This window comes from Aythya ferina (assembly GCF_964211825.1).
Source record: "Aythya ferina genome assembly, chromosome: 3".
NCBI classification, from domain to species: domain Eukaryota; kingdom Metazoa; phylum Chordata; class Aves; order Anseriformes; family Anatidae; genus Aythya; species Aythya ferina.
This window is the reverse complement of record NC_140298.1, coordinates 84,511,637-84,527,761: the sequence shown is the minus strand read 5'-3', so window position 1 is coordinate 84,527,761 and position 16,125 is coordinate 84,511,637. Positions and strand designations below refer to the sequence as shown.

Here is a 16,125-nt window from a genome sequence, read left to right as displayed (position 1 = left end):
CCCCGACGGCCCCGCGACGCCTCCCGAAGCCCCCGGCCCGGCGGGCGCCCCACGAGCGAGCCTGGACGGGGGGGACCGGGGGACGGGGGGGACACGGCAGACAAAGCGGGGAGCCCCCCCCCGCCCCGGTCCCTCCCGTCGCAGCGGGGGCACTTCCCCGGGCCGCCCCCGGCCGCTGCAGCCCGGGGCCAGGCTCGGCCGGGCGGCCCCGAGCAGCCCCCCGCAGCCCCCGGTAGCCGGGCTGGGGTTTTATATTGGAAATTAGGGGCAGGGGGAGGAGATGGCGGGCACGCGGAGCGCTGAGTGTGCGGTGTCAATCAGAGGGGTTTTGTGTCTCCTCGGCTCCCGATGGTCCGTGGCTGAGGTGTCCCGGGTGGCACCACAATGAATATGAATAGGGGTCCTTGCTAAATGGGACAGTCAAAGCGCACCGCCCTGAATAATGGCACGTCATCCTAACTAGACCATTATACATAGGAGGGCTCCTTTTGTCTCTGCTCTCTGCTGCAGCGCTATAAAAGCCCCTCTTTTTCAGGCTGAGGTTAGTCCAAGCACACACTGACTAGCCATCCTGTAAACAGGCTGAGCGGCCGGGGCAGGCTGGCGAGAGGGGGCCGGGGGCTTTTTTTTCCTCCTTCCCCAGCTCTCCGAGCCCGCTGCTCGCCCAGCCCGCCGCCCGCCCGCTCCTTTTTCGTTCCTCTTTTCGTCGCTTTTCGGAGGGGACTTGCCTCGTTCCGCCACCTCCGGAGCTGGGAAGAGTTTCTTGCTCAGACGCCCGAATACAATGAATTCTGACTCCAGCTCTGTCTCCAGCAGAGCTTCCTCGCCAGACATGGATGAGATGTACCTGAGGGAGCACCACCACCACCACCACCACCACCACCACCAGGACAGCCGGCTCAACTCCGTCTCCTCCACCCAGAACGACCTGGTGCAGAAGATGGCCGGGGAAGGCCTCTCCAGGACCGGCTCCAAGGCCGGCGGGGAAGGCAGCAAGTACAAAATCAAGAAGCAGCTCTCGGAGCAGGACCTGCAGCAGCTGCGGCTGAAGATCAACGGGCGGGAGAGGAAGAGGATGCACGACCTCAACCTCGCCATGGACGGGCTGCGGGAGGTGATGCCCTACGCCCACGGGCCTTCCGTGAGAAAACTCTCCAAAATCGCCACCCTCCTGCTGGCCAGAAACTACATCCTGATGCTCACCAGCTCGCTGGAGGAGATGAAGAGGCTGGTGGGGGAGATCTACGGGGGGCACCACTCGGCCTTCCACTGCGGCACGGTGGGACACTCCGCCGGGCACCCTCCCCACGCCGCCGGCACCGTGCACCAGGTGCACCCCATCCTGGGCACCGCCTTGTCCTCGGCCAACACCTCCTCGTCCCTGCCCGCCTCCCTGCCGGCCATCGGCACCATCCGGCCCCCCCACTCCCTGCTCAAGACCCCCTCCACGCCCCCCGCCCTGCAGCTCGGCAGCGGCTTCCAGCACTGGGCGGGCTTGCCGTGCCCCTGCACCATCTGCCAGATGCCCCCCCCGCCCCACCTCTCGGCCCTCACCGCCTCCAGCATGGCCAGGATCTCGGGGGACACCAAGGACCTGCTCAAGTGACGCCGCGGGGCCCCCCCGGAGCCGGCTGGGGCGAGGGGCGAGGGCAGCAAGGACCCCCCCGGGGGCGCTGCCCGGCGGCGGCGTGCCCTGGGACGAGGAACGAAATGAGAGCGACAACGAGCAAGCCCCGCTGGAAAAGAAGAAGAATAGATGCGATGTAAATAATTCCTTAAAACGGATGGGGGAAAAGGAAAGAAAGAAAGAAGAAAAAAAAAAAAAAAAAAAGACATGGTTGTCACTGTAGCGTTCGCAGCCACGCAGAGACGATGAGATCGGTTTGGGGCTTCTTCTCCTTCGTTTGCGGGATTTTTCTTTCTTTTCTTTCGAAAGGCACCGCCTCGGGAGACTCCTGCTCCGAAGGGCCCGCGTAGCCCAGCGGGTGCATGCATGCTTCTGGCCGGCCTCCCCCGGCGCCCTGCGCGGCCGGCCGGGCGCTGCTCCTCGCAGCGCGGGCTGCCGAGACAATTTGGGAAAGTTTCCTCGCGGTTTGGGCGCGATGCGGGTTTTGTTTGCGGGTCCTTTTCTTCTCCCCTCTGTGTCCGCTTGAAAAAAAAAAAAAAAATAGAGAAGGAAAAAAAAAAAAAAAAAAAAAAAAAGGAGAGGGGGAAATTGTGCAAAACGCAGCACAGCCCTCCTCAGGGCTGCTTTGCCAAATCTCCATCTCCTGCCCCCAGTGAGGTCCGCTAGCTCGGCTGGCTGGGGTCCTCGCCGCTTATTTCTGTCCTCGGTTTTGTTCTGTTTTGCTGTTTTTCTGTTGTCGTGTTTCGTTTTGGTTTTGCATGCGGGGGCGGCTCTTGCCAGACCGGTGACTTGTGTTACTAAACCTGCGCCTTGGCTGCTCTTTATTCCCTTTTCGGTACGTTTCCCTGGGCATTTGCTTGAAATGTTATTATTATTGTTAATTTCGTTCGTTCGTTCGTTTGTTTTCGGTTAGGGCCTCAAAGACAACACCGTGTCTTTATTTTTTATATATTCTTGATAACTATCGATATATTTATTATGGACCAGTGTTTCTGGATGAGATTTCCGAATAAAATAATAAAAAAAAATAATAATAACGAAACACGAGCTGCTCATTTCTCCTTTGTCTGGGACCGCGAGCCGGGAAAACGAGCCTCACTTTCCCTCCCTGCCACTTTTCGGAACCGGCCAGAGGAGGCTGCGACCCCCTCCTCGGGTGGCCGGCGGTGGCAGCGCCGCGGAAACGGCGACAAAACCCGCAGCGAGAGCCCGGGAGCAAGCGGAAAGGGGGCAGCGGCTCTTCCCTGGCATCCCGCAGCCGGCCCTCTGCCGGGGGGGTCGGAGCAAAGCAAGAGCCCCCCCGGTTCGGCCGCTGCTGCCCCGTGAGCGCCGGGAGCGGGGCAGGGGCTGCGGCTTCTCCCCGCCCGGCCCCGGCTGGGAAATTGGGGTGTGGGGTCCTGGCGGCGAGGGGGGACACGAAGAAACGCGGAGGGGTATCGACAGGGGAGGGGGGCCTTTAAACAGAGGTGCCAACAAGTTTTGGATGGAACCGTAAGGGAACCGTGCCGGCAAAAGGTGCAGGCGATGCTGGAGAGACCGGGTCGGTGTTGAGACATCAGGAAACAAACACAAAGATCTTACATCAAAAGGAGAATGTGTGTTTGCTCTGAAAACACAACAAGCTAACGAATTTTGTTTTAAAAAAGACACTTCCCAGCTGAAGCAAATTCTTCCAGCACTTCAACAAGATGGTCAAGAGATGCTGTAGTTTCCTTCCTTCCTTCCTTCCTTCCTTCCTTCCTTCCTTCCTTCCTTCCTTCCTTCCTTCCTTCCTTCCTTCCTTCCTTCCTTCCTTCCTTCCTTCCTTCCTTCCTTCCTTCCTTCCTTCCTTCCTTCCTTCCTTCCTTCCTTCCTCCCTCCCTCCCTCCCTCCCTCCCTCCCTCCCTCCCTCCCTCCCTCCCTCCCTCCCTTTCCTTGCTCCCCATCTTTCCTCCCCATCCTTCCCCTCCTTCCCCTCCTTTTCGTTTCCAGCAGTGCCCCTTCCCGGAAGGTTTCTCCCTGCCGGCTCAGTGCCCTTCCCTGCCGGATCCCCCTCGACTCCTACCGCCGGAGGCTCCCCCCGCTCAGGACCCGCCACCCGGGGCCGGTTTCCCCCCGGGAGAGAAGGGGCAGAGGGAGCAGGGGCTGGGGGCGAGCGGTGGGAAAGGCTCGGGGTGGGGGGGGGGTTCAGGGGGCGAGGGGTGGGCTGCGGGGCGGAGGTGACCTGGGTGGGGAAATCCCGAGTGATACAGAGACAGGGGGCTGTGGGAGGGGGGCGCCCGGGGAGGTCCCTGCTCTCCGACAGGCACAAAACTTCTGTCTCGACAACAGAAATGCAACTCGCCCGAGCCCCGGCCCCCCTCAAGGGCACCGATGCAGCGGGAACCCAGCCTTCCCTTCCCTTCCCTTCCCTTCCCTTCCCTTCCCTTCCCTTCCCTTCCCTTCCCTTCCCTTCCCTTCCCTTCCCTTCCCTTCCCTTCCCTTCCCTTCCCTTCCCTTCCCTTCCCTTCCCTTCCCTTCCCTTCCCTTCCCTTCCCTTCCCTTCCCTTCCCTTCCCTTCCCTTCCCTTCCCTTCCCTTCCCTTCCCTTCCCTTCCCTTCCCTGGGTCCCTCCAGGCCCTGGCAGCCTGATTTAGCTCCCTCACCCTGGGGTTTCTTTTCTCCCCACTCACGACCCCCCCATGTGACAAATCCCATCCGTGCCGTCCCCTAAGGGACGCCTTTTCCCCTGCCAAACGGGGGCCTGGGAGGAGGTGGGGGTGGGCTCGCATTGTGATTAATATGGAAATAAAACGCAGAAATAGCAGTAGTACTTAGCTTCATTGCTTCAGTTTAGAGATTTATTGGCCAGGAGATAAACACTAGTCTGGGGGCTAGCTCGGTAATTCACAGTCCCCATCAGTTATTACCAAATGAGCAAATCGTTTTTCTTTGAAACAGTGGAGGGGAAAGACAAGAGAGAGAGAGAAATCTTTTTTTAAAAGGCTGCTGTCCCCTCCAGTGGGTCCAGCCCTGGGGCAGCTGGGCTGCCCCAGTTGGGGCCCCGCTGCCCCATCAAAATTAATAAGGAGTTTATCACGGATCCATGTCTCGTAACACACATACAGCCTGCTCTGCCTCGCCTCCGACTGTCTCTTGTGTCTTCCCATGAAACCTTGTTCCTGTTTTTTTTTTCCTTTTTTTTTTTTTCTTTTTCTTTTCATCCCCAGTTTCCCTCTTACCAGAAGCAGGTAGAGATCAATTTCTGCTTGAAAGAATTGTCACAAGATGACATTGCACTGCTGTTGCAGAAAAAAAGAAAAAAAAAAAAAAAAGCAAAGTAGAGAAAGGATGTATAATCCTTTAGATATTGTTGGGGAAAATGGGCCCTTCATGGGCACACAAACTCATCCTCAGGTCTGAAATGGAGACAGCAAAGTAGAAGTTAAGTACCAGCTAAATACTAAAATATAATCAGACATCATTCAAAGGACTTTTGTAAAATTAAACAATTAGATTTTAGATTAAGTCTATTGTTTTGCATCCAGTGCCAGTTGGGATGCCCTGAACAGCCACACTGTGCTGCCAAAAAAATGACCCAGGACCTGCTGAACTCTCGTATTCCCCTGGGCCAGCAGGAGAGGACAGGTGAGATTATCGTAGAGCATCTTGGTGGCAGTAAATATCTACATTTAGGGGCTTATTTGAGCCTTACTTATTGATCATTTTGTGCTCTCTGATCTTTCAAGTAACCAGGTTGATTTAAACCATGAAAGGTTTACAAGTGAAAGGAAAGAAACAGAGGAATAACTAATCTTATGCCCTGTCAGGAGGATAATACAGTTTTTGACAGAGCAGCAGCTGCAGGTGTGCTCCCTTTGGTGCATCCAACAGTTGCCAAGTATAAAACACTGAACTAAAGACACCAAAATCGTGAAAGGGAATGCCTGCAGCCTGCATTTTCCAACCAGATTTCCTTCTCCTTCTGCCTCCCTTCTCCTGAAGTTGAAACAAAACGATTTTTCTTGATATGACATTGAAGTAAGCATCTATGTGTGCACGTTGCAGCTGCAGGACATTAAAGCATGCCTGAAGGGCAGAACTTCTTAAAAGCAAATATCATCAGCTGAGACTGTGTGGCCAAAATTGGTGCCCAGTTCCCCTGAGCCTCCTGAACCTGTTGTGAATCAGCAGGGTGGGATTTTATACTGCAATGGCCAAAGACTGCAGATCAATATTTTTAATTCAATCCTTTTATGCTTGCTTGTTTTCCCCTAAAGTGCTGTTGACATGTACATCCTGAAAGTTACCTGGCAGAACAGCATCAGGCCCCGACAGATGGGGCAAGAGAAAAACTACAAGCAATGCAGTACTTTCAGTATTTATGATGAAGTTAATTTGTGGAGACCTGCAAATCAAGAAGTAATGGATTCCTTGGAAAACATGCAGATGACTGACAATAAAAGAGATTTGTACGGGGCCCGTTCTCAATGCCTTGTAAGCTAGTTTAAGCAGATAAAACTCAGTTTTTAAGACAGAGGTACTATGGCAGCAGAGTCAGACCACGAAAGTTCCTGGCTACAACAGGTATGAACAGCAGCAGGAGTAGTATGCTGCACTTGATTGTAATCTAGATCAACTAGATGAGAGGACAGTTTATAAATTTTATTAGTTGATTAAGTTTATTAGTGCTTAAATATTAGTGCATAGGGTTTCCTAGTCACTACACAGACATGCAGTTATAAAACAGAACAGTTCCTTGGAAGGAGCTCCCCTTTATTTCTAAAGTAAGTCACAGGCAATGTGTTCAAAGGCAGCTTTAAATACAGTCCAATCAGCCACAGAATGAGGCAGGGAACGAACCATTTTATTTATTTATTTATTTTTGGATGCATGTCTCATTTCCAGGGAACCCTGTCCCATGTCACTGACAGAAATGAGGACACAGAAATGCTTTATTCATACCACTAGAAGAATGCATAGCTCATATAGAAAGCTTTTACAAATTATTCACTAAAGGAAAGTTGATGCTTGTGTTATGAAAATGGATTTTGATTTTTCACTACACTAAGTGACTTTCTGTGAACTTACATTTTGTGGTGTAAGCTTTTTATTTTTATTTATTTATTTATTCATTGATATTTCAATTTTATTTTCATTGGATTCTACCTGGTAGTTCTGGCTGTCATGCACCAGGTGCTACTTTCCTGCGTTTCAGCTGCAAGTTACTAGGTAGCTGTCTGAAAAATGTTTGACTTCATCTGCATATTTTAAAAAGCAGAGAAATGTTTCACAACTAATAAGAACTTATTTTTATTTTGTTGTTTTTGTTGTTGTCTTTTACCTTTGTCCTGAGGAAGTTGATGCTCCTTATCCAAGGGTCAGAAAAAGAAAAACCAAATAACAGCATAAAACAATCTTTTTCCAGACTTTTTATTTTTTGGTTATGAACAAAGATCTCTCAAGTGTCATGTAGGAAATAAAAGATCAAAAATGTAGTTTGTCCCTTGTGCTCCCCTACTTCCTGTTGCAGATAAACGGTCTGTGGTGTATTTTCTGTCCTGTCCTGTTGGATCTTTGTTTAGCAACTGAGTTTTTGGGCACTCAAGGAAAGGAAGCTGGAAACATCCTCAAAGCTACTGTGAGAGCTTCTATCCCCCACCTTAGCAGTTGGCTTTCCTCCCAATAATGCAGGCAACGACAACAGAAATTAGACACAACTGTAATGATGATTCGTGTGATAGTGATTTGCTTGAGCACACAGAGAAATGAGTTCAGAAGATAGTCCACAGTGCACAAATGTGAATATTTTCAAGGGGCTCCTGATCCATCAGAAACAGACCTGCCAGGCCTAGAAGCCACATAAGCCTTGTGTATACTCTCATGGTCCATGCATAGGCCCAAATCCTCACTGGTGTCTGAACATCGAGTCACAGAAAACAGTGAAAGAATGAAACCAGATGGGGAGGAAGGCTTCAGTTCCACGAGAGGTGGAGCAGTAATTCCTAGACCTCTGCCACTAGTGTCTCTGCACCCACTTACACTGTCTTTACACATTCACTCTGGGAGGCCTAAGTGCAGCCTCCCTTCCCTCAGTGTCCTCCCTCAAACAGCTGCTGTGACCATGGTCTCCTGAGGTGTCTGCAGCTTGGCCAACCTCCAGGCACAGTTAGAGCAGCTCCACATGCTTTGGAGAAGCTTTCTGACCAGGCTCCACACTACACTTGCAGCTCATGGCCTGCATAGCCCTCCGGTCTGCCTGCTCATCCCGTGGCCTTGTCACTGTATCCATAAGCAGCACATGCACCCCTTTTTCTTTCTCATGAAGTACCCTTGGGAGGCTTAGCATTGGTCAAGTTTGAAGCAGGCTGAGCTATGCCCTGCAAATGCACGTGAGCCTAGACTTTTTAAGCTTTAGACTCTTCCTTTGCAGTTCTGTCATTCCCCAAGCTTGCCAGCACAGTCCCTTTGATCCCTCACCCTCTCCCTCCCCCAAGATGGAAATATACACCCCTCTGTTTCATATCTTCCACTGCTTCTGATGCCTGAGTCCATCAGACAGTCAGGCCTTCACAGCGAAAAAGAACTTCCACGTGGAGCATTAGTGCAGACTTCCTGGTACTACTTTCAATGACATGTTGTTTGTAAAAGTTCATTCATGACATAAAATTTGAAAAAATGTCCTTTACAAAACAGGCAATATTTCCAATAGGCAATTAGTTACATCAATCATCCTGCCATTTTCAAAAGCATACCTATGGTGAAAAACATCAAAGTGATTTCTGCCAGGAGAGGAGCTTTTCCTTATGTGATTTGCAGAGGGTCAGACATATGAGAAGATTTTCTCCATGGTATCTTCAGTCAAGTGTCTTGTCATTTTTTCAAGGCTTTCTGTTTTCAGCAGATGCCCAGAATTTCACATATATATGACTTGTGTCATGTACCATGACACTTCTGCATGTTCTTATCCTTTCTTCAAGTGTCCCTGGAACAACTTGCCAATCACCTTTAATGGATAATCCATCTTTCTGGGCTGAACAGTAGTGTAAACCAAATGATACATCCTGATCTGAACCTGGTCTCATACATGGCTGATACTAGTAGATCAAGCACCATTTTGCATAACTAAATTGAGGAGTCCATCACCAATGCTTTAACTGGGTATTATTTATTAAGACTCTGTTACAGACCCCTGGGTGTGGCTCTATGTGAGAATGATGATGCAAATCTTCCCCAGCAATATGCATCTGACTGCATTTTTGCCCCTATCCCAAGTCCTTTTTTCCTATGATGCTCTTAGTTAGAGTAACTTCATCTCTGGTTCCATCCATAATGCTCTTGGACATAATCTTCATCTCCTACCTGTTCTAAATAAACAACCGTAAAACCTGTGGCAATTCTCTCCTATGCTCTGAGGATCGATGGTGATTCCTCAGTAACTTAATTGCACCCTTCCCTAGACTCCAGCTTCGTGGCTTTGCAGGCATACCCTTCCAAGTAGAGCAAAAACACTTACCTAAAGCAAGAATATAATGTTTTCACTTCCAAAACCAGATATTCTTTACTTTTACCAGCAGTGCACATTGGTGCAACTGTAGGGAAAATCATGCCCACCTCTATTTCATCAGCACCCTCTTATGTCTGCTGGATGCTCCAGCATTTCCCTTTTATCAGGGTGCTCTAAGATGCCCAAGATTTCCATTCCTGGCTAAGATCAAGGACTTCATCTCTACTAGTAAATTAACCAGTGTCACATAATGTTCTCAGGCACAGGAACTCAATTATTTATAGAGTCAAATTGTTACAACAGTTGCTGGCATGGTTTGGATCCAGACAACTAGCACTCTCCTGAACATTGCCCAGGCATGGTTTGGGGATAGCATAGGCCAAAGGCCAATCCCAGCAGGCAATCTGTACGCAGCCACACTGTCTGGAAAGCAAGAATTTAATAATGTGGACATAAGCCACTCTGTGCCAGCTGGCTTCAGAACTAGAGAGCGGTCACAGGCATGTTCTATATAGATGTAGTTTCAGTGTCATTTTGCCCAAACTTTGTGCTCAAAATCCTGCCTATTGGCAAAGCTGACATTAACTAACCCAAATCAGATCAGCAACAATTGCCCTTTGACTACTGCCCATGTGGATTGTACCTGAGATCTCTGGGGTTAGCCCTATTTTATTGATTTCAAATAATAGAGCAGAAAGACAGTCCTACTGTGAATCCAATATCAACATTTCAGCTCCTTCTTTCTTATGCTGCCAGGGGAGTGGGACTTCCTAACAGGCCCCTGTACTTCGTCTGCCGAACACAGAATCACATTCACAGAATCACAGAATTATCGAATGGCTTGGATTGGAAGGGACGTTAAAGGGACCATAATTTCCACCCTTCCTGCCCTGGTCAGGGACACCTCCCACCAGACCACATTCCCCAAAGCCCCATCCAGCCTGGTCTTGAACACCTCCAGGGATGGGGCACCCACAGCTTATTTGGGTAATCTGTGACAGGGCTTCACCATCCTCTGAGTAAAGAATTTCCTCCTGACATCTAATCTAAATCTCCCTTCTTTTAGCTTAAAACTCTCCCCCCTTGTTCTATCACTATCTGCCCGTAAAAAGCCTCTCTCTTTTTTTTTTTTTCCTTCACATCTTGCAGTGTTCCACTGTCTGTGAGTTCATCAGGTTCAGTTGCTTAAACATCTCCTGTTCATTCCCTCACCAGGCCACTGGCTCCATCTATCTCTCTCCATGCACAGCCCTCTTCCTCCAGCTGCAGCATCCTCTATTCCAGCCTTCACTGCTGTGGTTGTCTCACCTTGCCATTGCATCTGCCTGACCATCTGTGGAATCATGTGCAATATAAATAACAGCTAGTGACAAATAATAGCTAGGGATACCCTCCTATAATAATATAGTGGACTCACTGGACATCTGCCACTTCATATGATTTTCTTATTTTACTTTGTAGATCAAAATGGTAATATTAAAGGGGTTTTAATATTTAAGTGGCTTAAAGTTCTAGGGCTACTTCATATATATTGCTTTTATTTTTCCCTAAAGAGTTTGTTATTATTCCCCCTTATTCCCTGATGTAGTACACTTCCATGACTGGAGAGACCATAAAATAGGCCCTAAATCTATGTTTCTTCACAGCAGTGAAGATATCATACTGGTTGCAATAGGTAACTGACAATCAGCTGTTAAAACCAACCACATTTAATAATTTACACCAGGAAAATGCTGAGAAGTGAGAATAGTAGATTTCTCTACACACCCTTCAGCTCAGCTAATGTATTCTGGCCTTCTCTGCACAGAAAAGCAAATGGTTTTTAATCTAGACTATAAAGAAGGTGAAAACCTTTATTAATGTATCTGGTCAATAACAGGTCTTTATCTTCTCTGAGACCTTTAACCTGCCCTTAGACATGGACTCTGTCACTAGGGTGCACACATTGTGTAGGTAATGCTGTGGGCCAGCGTTTCACCCAGTAACATCACCGAGAGCTTTGCTTAGAGGCCAAAAACAGAGCTGCAGCCTCGCAACAAGAATTTGTCCTCTATCTTGCATCTTCCTGGCTACCCTTGAGTGATGAAAATGAATTGCTCTGAACACATCTCTGGAGCTAATTGATGGCACACACGCATGCCAAAGTAATCTTTGAACAGTTGTAATGATCCTAATGGTGAGCATAGCTGAACAGTATTAGAAAAGCTTTGTTTTTCCCTTTCATTCCTGATTCAGTTTGGGGATGTTCACAAAACTACTATATTTGACAAAGCGCTTCTTTTATTCCCCAGCTGAACTAACAAGCTGAGGACAGATTTTCAGTACAGATGGGATTGTTTGGGGAAAATATGCCTCGCAAGCAGGCTCACTTTTTAAGCAAAGTTATTTCAGCTTATCATGCTCAGCTCTCAAGGCATGTGAGCTTCTCCAGCAAGGGGAGCTGCTGGGCTCAGCACTTGGGAGGGATGGAAACCAGTGCCGGAGCCTTTCTGCTTTCTGAGAGGAACTTCCAGCTCTTCCTCTTCTTTGTTTTTAATACTGAAGATGGCCTTATGCTCACTGACTACAGGTACTTATTTCTGCAGGTCGAGGATGGGAAGGTGTCTCCTGAACATTACCTTTAATTCATGGCCCAGAGCTGGGGAGCTGCCTGTGAGAGCACCAGCTGCCCCCCTCTGCTCAGCTCACTCCCATGGAGGAGCTGCAGCCCGCCAGCATCAGGGACCACAGTGACTGACCACAAAGAGATGCCTGAGGTGCTGGACAACATCAGCTGCCTGTCCACAACTGCAAATGATCCTCCCAGGGTCTCTGCACCCTCTGTACATCTGTGCTTGAAGCTGGGGTGCCTCTGCAGCAGCCTGCAGTTGGCAGTCCTGGCAGTGCCTATGAGAAACACACCTCTGGTCTGGCAATTAGGAGCAATTGGCTACCCACTCTACTTGGTCAACTGAAACTTGGAAAGGGATAGAAACTGTTGGCATGGACCAAAATCCAGTATCAGCAGCTCTACAAACAGGTGGCATTGAGCTGGAGAGGGGGGGAAATCACCCCTAAAGATGCTCATCCTCCCTTCTTCCTTCCCCTCTGCACACACAGTGCATGTACAGTGAGTTCTCCTTCCCCCTTTTCCCTTCAGGCAGGCTTCAAGCATGACTGTGGACAACACTAGCCTGTTTTTATCAGGGATTTGTGGAAAAAAATAATACTAGGTTGGGTTAAAACTGGTTAAATCCCGCAGGACCTCGGTAGTGTTTTAAAACATATGTGAAGGGGAGGGACCATTTTTCACAAGTCCTAAAGAATATAGCTGACATATGGACTATTCAAAGGAAATTTTGTTCAGGCCATTGGCCACGCATGAATGGCCTGGTGTATACAGTGGGGACCCAAGCTACAACGGGGATCTTCTCCCAGGAGCTGGCTTTTCTAGGTAGTGAGGACAAGCCCTACCGCTTGTCTCTGCTGCGCTACGGACCCTGGGCACAGAGCGGCCTGGACCAGAGCCAGGACCCAGCTGGAAGGCAGGGGTGGGCAGGGTGGGACAAGGACTGTGGTGCTGCCACATCTCTCTGCAGTGCCTGCCCCATGCAGCCCTGCTCCTCTCCACGGTGAGCATCCTCCTTGTGCTCGCTGGTGCTCGCTGCTCCAGCCAGCGTCACCGTAGCTGGGCGCCCATACAGTGCTGCAGGTAGGTTTAGCATCTCAGTCACCTTTCCCATAAATACTGCCAAGGCCCCAGAGAAACACCTCATAAATCTCCATGCTCCCCTGAAAAAACAAAACAAAACCAACAACAAACCGCAAGGAAGTTCAGGGAACTAAAACACTAAATCTAATTTCTTGCTTTAAAAGTGCTTTACATATATCACCACCAACCAGCATGTAAATTTTAGTCAGCTACTGGACTAGTCTTTTAAAGAAGTTGAAAAATGGCCCTGTGTCCTCAAAGGACACACCTGTTATCTGAAACAGTTTTTAACCAGCTTGTTAAGCAGCTTTGACAGATCAAAGACCCTGGACAATGGGCACAAACTTTAACAATAGTTTAGCCTTGAGCAAAAGCTTCTGTCAAAGCAAGGCTTGTGCCAGTAGTATTATGGCCTGCAATTGAAAATAAATTTTACTTGAATAAGTACCTCAGCCCGATCAGAGGCACTGCCGCCAGGGAGACAAAAGCAGTTGGGGATAAGTTATTGACTCCACTGACAGCATGAATGAAGTTCATTATGCCAGCCCACTCTTGGTAAATGTGTCAGGTTTTAAACTGAATTAGGTGGCAGGTGCATGGACCATTTTCCTGCCCCCCTTGAGACAGTAGAGGGCCAGTCATCACCTGATTCTGCAGACAAATGTTTAGATTTGGTTTTCATATCGCACGGGCACGAGCGACAGCGTATTTAAATCACAGGGCTTCCCGCGACCCCTCTCCTACCCTTCCCTCTCTGTTCCCCCCTGGCTGGCTCACCCCAGGAGGCATCACCCTGCCCTCCGCAGCACCCTTCACAGCCCTGCTTCTCATCCCTGCCCGGGGACCCTGCGGGATTTGGGCTGCTCATGGGCAATGTGGGAAGCTGAGCCCCTTCTGCCGCATATTCCTACAGGCTGGGCCCCTTCGCAGCATCACCTGAGGGTGAAGGACGTGGTCTCACTGGCTTTGACAGGATCTGGAACAACGCCCCTCTATGGTTTATGCTCTGTGATATATGTGGACACGAAGAGATTGAATTCAGGCATCTGATGCTAGCCTCCAGTAAGGCTTTCTGCTGAAAACCAATATTGAATCTTTGTAACACTCTGATGGCAAACGTCGCTGCGGTTTCACAGAATTGCAGGCCAGATCAGAAATAAGTGACACGAAACATAAACATCCATATGTGTGTATGCATACATACAAAAATGTATGTACAAATATAAATACACATGTAGCACTGTTTACAAATTTCACTAGAATTCAAAAAAAAAAAACATGATAATCTGCCATGACAACTTGATACTTCTTTAAGATTGAGCCACAGTTCCAAGACGTATATTTTATTTATTTTTGTCTGCATATTTTGCTCAAAACCATTTTGTTTTATAGTCTGCCAAGGGCCTACAAGGATAATGCAAGATCAGCTGAACTTCAGATACTTTGGATGCCAGCTCTCATTACTTAATCATGAGACACAAGACTATTAAGAGTCTTAAAACTGAAAGCCTCGTTCTCTGACCAGGGAGGACAGAGTTGGCATATGCCTTTGGCTGCATGCCTTATTTACATTAATGAGAGAGTAAGATTTCTCCTCCCTATAAGGGAGATGAACATCCCTTATCTTGAAACTTTTGGGATCTGCTGCCTGTTTTCGGTTAAAAGGGGCAGGGTTAAAAGGGGGACTTTTGTTTTCGGACAGCATTTTGGACTCACTTAAGTACTTTTTTGCAAGTGACTTAATGACTTGAGTCACTTAAATGACCCTTATGTTTTAAGAATATAAGAATATCTTTGGAAGCCTGAAGTTGTTTTTTATGTCTTTTTTTTTTTTTTTTTTTTTTTTTTTTTTTTTAATATACTGCATACTGAGGGTAAAGTCTTTGTGTTTGTCTGTTTAGAAGCATACACCAGCTCACGAATTTACATAAAAATATTTCTTCCCTTTCTCCAAGGATTTCAAAGAGCTGAACAAACAATAACGAGCCCTTGCAACTCCCCCCTGAAGAAAAGCATTATTGCTGTTCCTCAGACCTGAGAACCAGTGCAAACAAGGAGTGATAAGGCTTGCCCAATGTCACAAGCAAGTCAGAGGCTGATTCACACTCCAGTGGGTACTTTAACCATCAGATATTACTTCACCCCATAAGAGGACATTGCTAAAGACACATTTGGCTCAGTTCATGGTTGTATTTAGTACACCTGTTAATACTAATGAGTCAAACTCTTCCTTTTTCTGGCTCTGGTACAAATAGACCCAGGAAGTCTCACCCATGGACCCTCATCAAGAGAAAATGCTTCTTTCCCCCTTACACAAATCTGGAAAAACAAAGTAGGTTTATTCTTTGGGGCTATCTAAAGACTGCTGTGTGTCAACACACAAAATCATTTCTCACAGTGGTATCACTTGCTGGATATGTTCCTTCCCTCCAACTACAGCAGATGGTGTTTCATAGTTGGTCACAAATGGCTGTCAGCGAGCGTTTGTCTGCCTGCCAGTAACCTGTGGTTTGGGGACTCCCTCGGAGAGTGTACCAGCACTGACTCTGCTGATAGCAGCATCCGAGAAAATGATCCGTCCTTTCTTGTCAGGCACAAAATTAGCCATCTCACTTTCAAACTGTTGACAAGGGGGATATGAAGGAAATAAGGGCTGTGCCAGCCCAGATGATGTTTCTTGAGCTCTGGTTCAAGGCAGCTAGCGCTGACTACAGAGGAGAAGCTGCCTCTATACCACAGCCAGTACTGACCTCTGGTGAAAGATGGAGACAGGAGTGTGGCCCCATCCTGGTGCCAGCATTTTGCATGGCATTTCCACCACCAACTTTCCCAAGCAGCATTTGATTTCCCTCAGCCAGCATTATCTGCAAGGAGCAGATGACCTTCAGTGACATTGCTCTGTGGCAGGAAAAATCCGTCCTCCGGCTAGAGGTCCCAGTGCACCCGTTATGTTTGCTTTTGGCTTCGTGTGCAGGGCAGAAGGCAGCCAGCCAGCCTGGCGTCTGCTGTGACTGTGCCCTGCACCAGCAGCAGGGACGGGAGGAATGGGAGAGACAGGAGACAATGCTAGCAGGGACCAAATATTTCTGTCCCCATCACTGAAGAGAGAAAACAGCTATGCGAGCTTTACAGCAGCGTGTAACAGCAGCCATTACCTTGCTGGTGCACACCTGCATTTCAAGCACACATAGCTACGACCCCAAATTATTTATTTCAACAGAAATCTTAAGGATAAGCCCATGCAGAGCTCTCCACAGCAACCATCTCGGGGTGTCCTGCTTGTAGAGCAATTTCTGTTTACAGCCCCTAGTAGGATCTGGGCTGGTACCTCAGCTGGCCTCAC

At 48.6% G+C, this 16,125-nt stretch overlaps 1 protein-coding gene across 1 annotated transcript; it reads left to right on the top strand.

Moving 5' to 3' along the window:
• Positions 1-784: 784 nt before the first annotated feature.
• On the top strand, positions 785-1,606 carry OLIG3 (oligodendrocyte transcription factor 3; the record flags this gene model as incomplete). Its single annotated transcript, XM_084515337.1, has 1 exon — positions 785-1,606. The coding sequence occupies one exon, from the start codon at positions 785-787 to the stop codon at positions 1,604-1,606; it is 822 nt and encodes a 273-aa protein (XP_084371463.1).
• Positions 1,607-16,125: the final 14,519 nt, after the last annotated feature.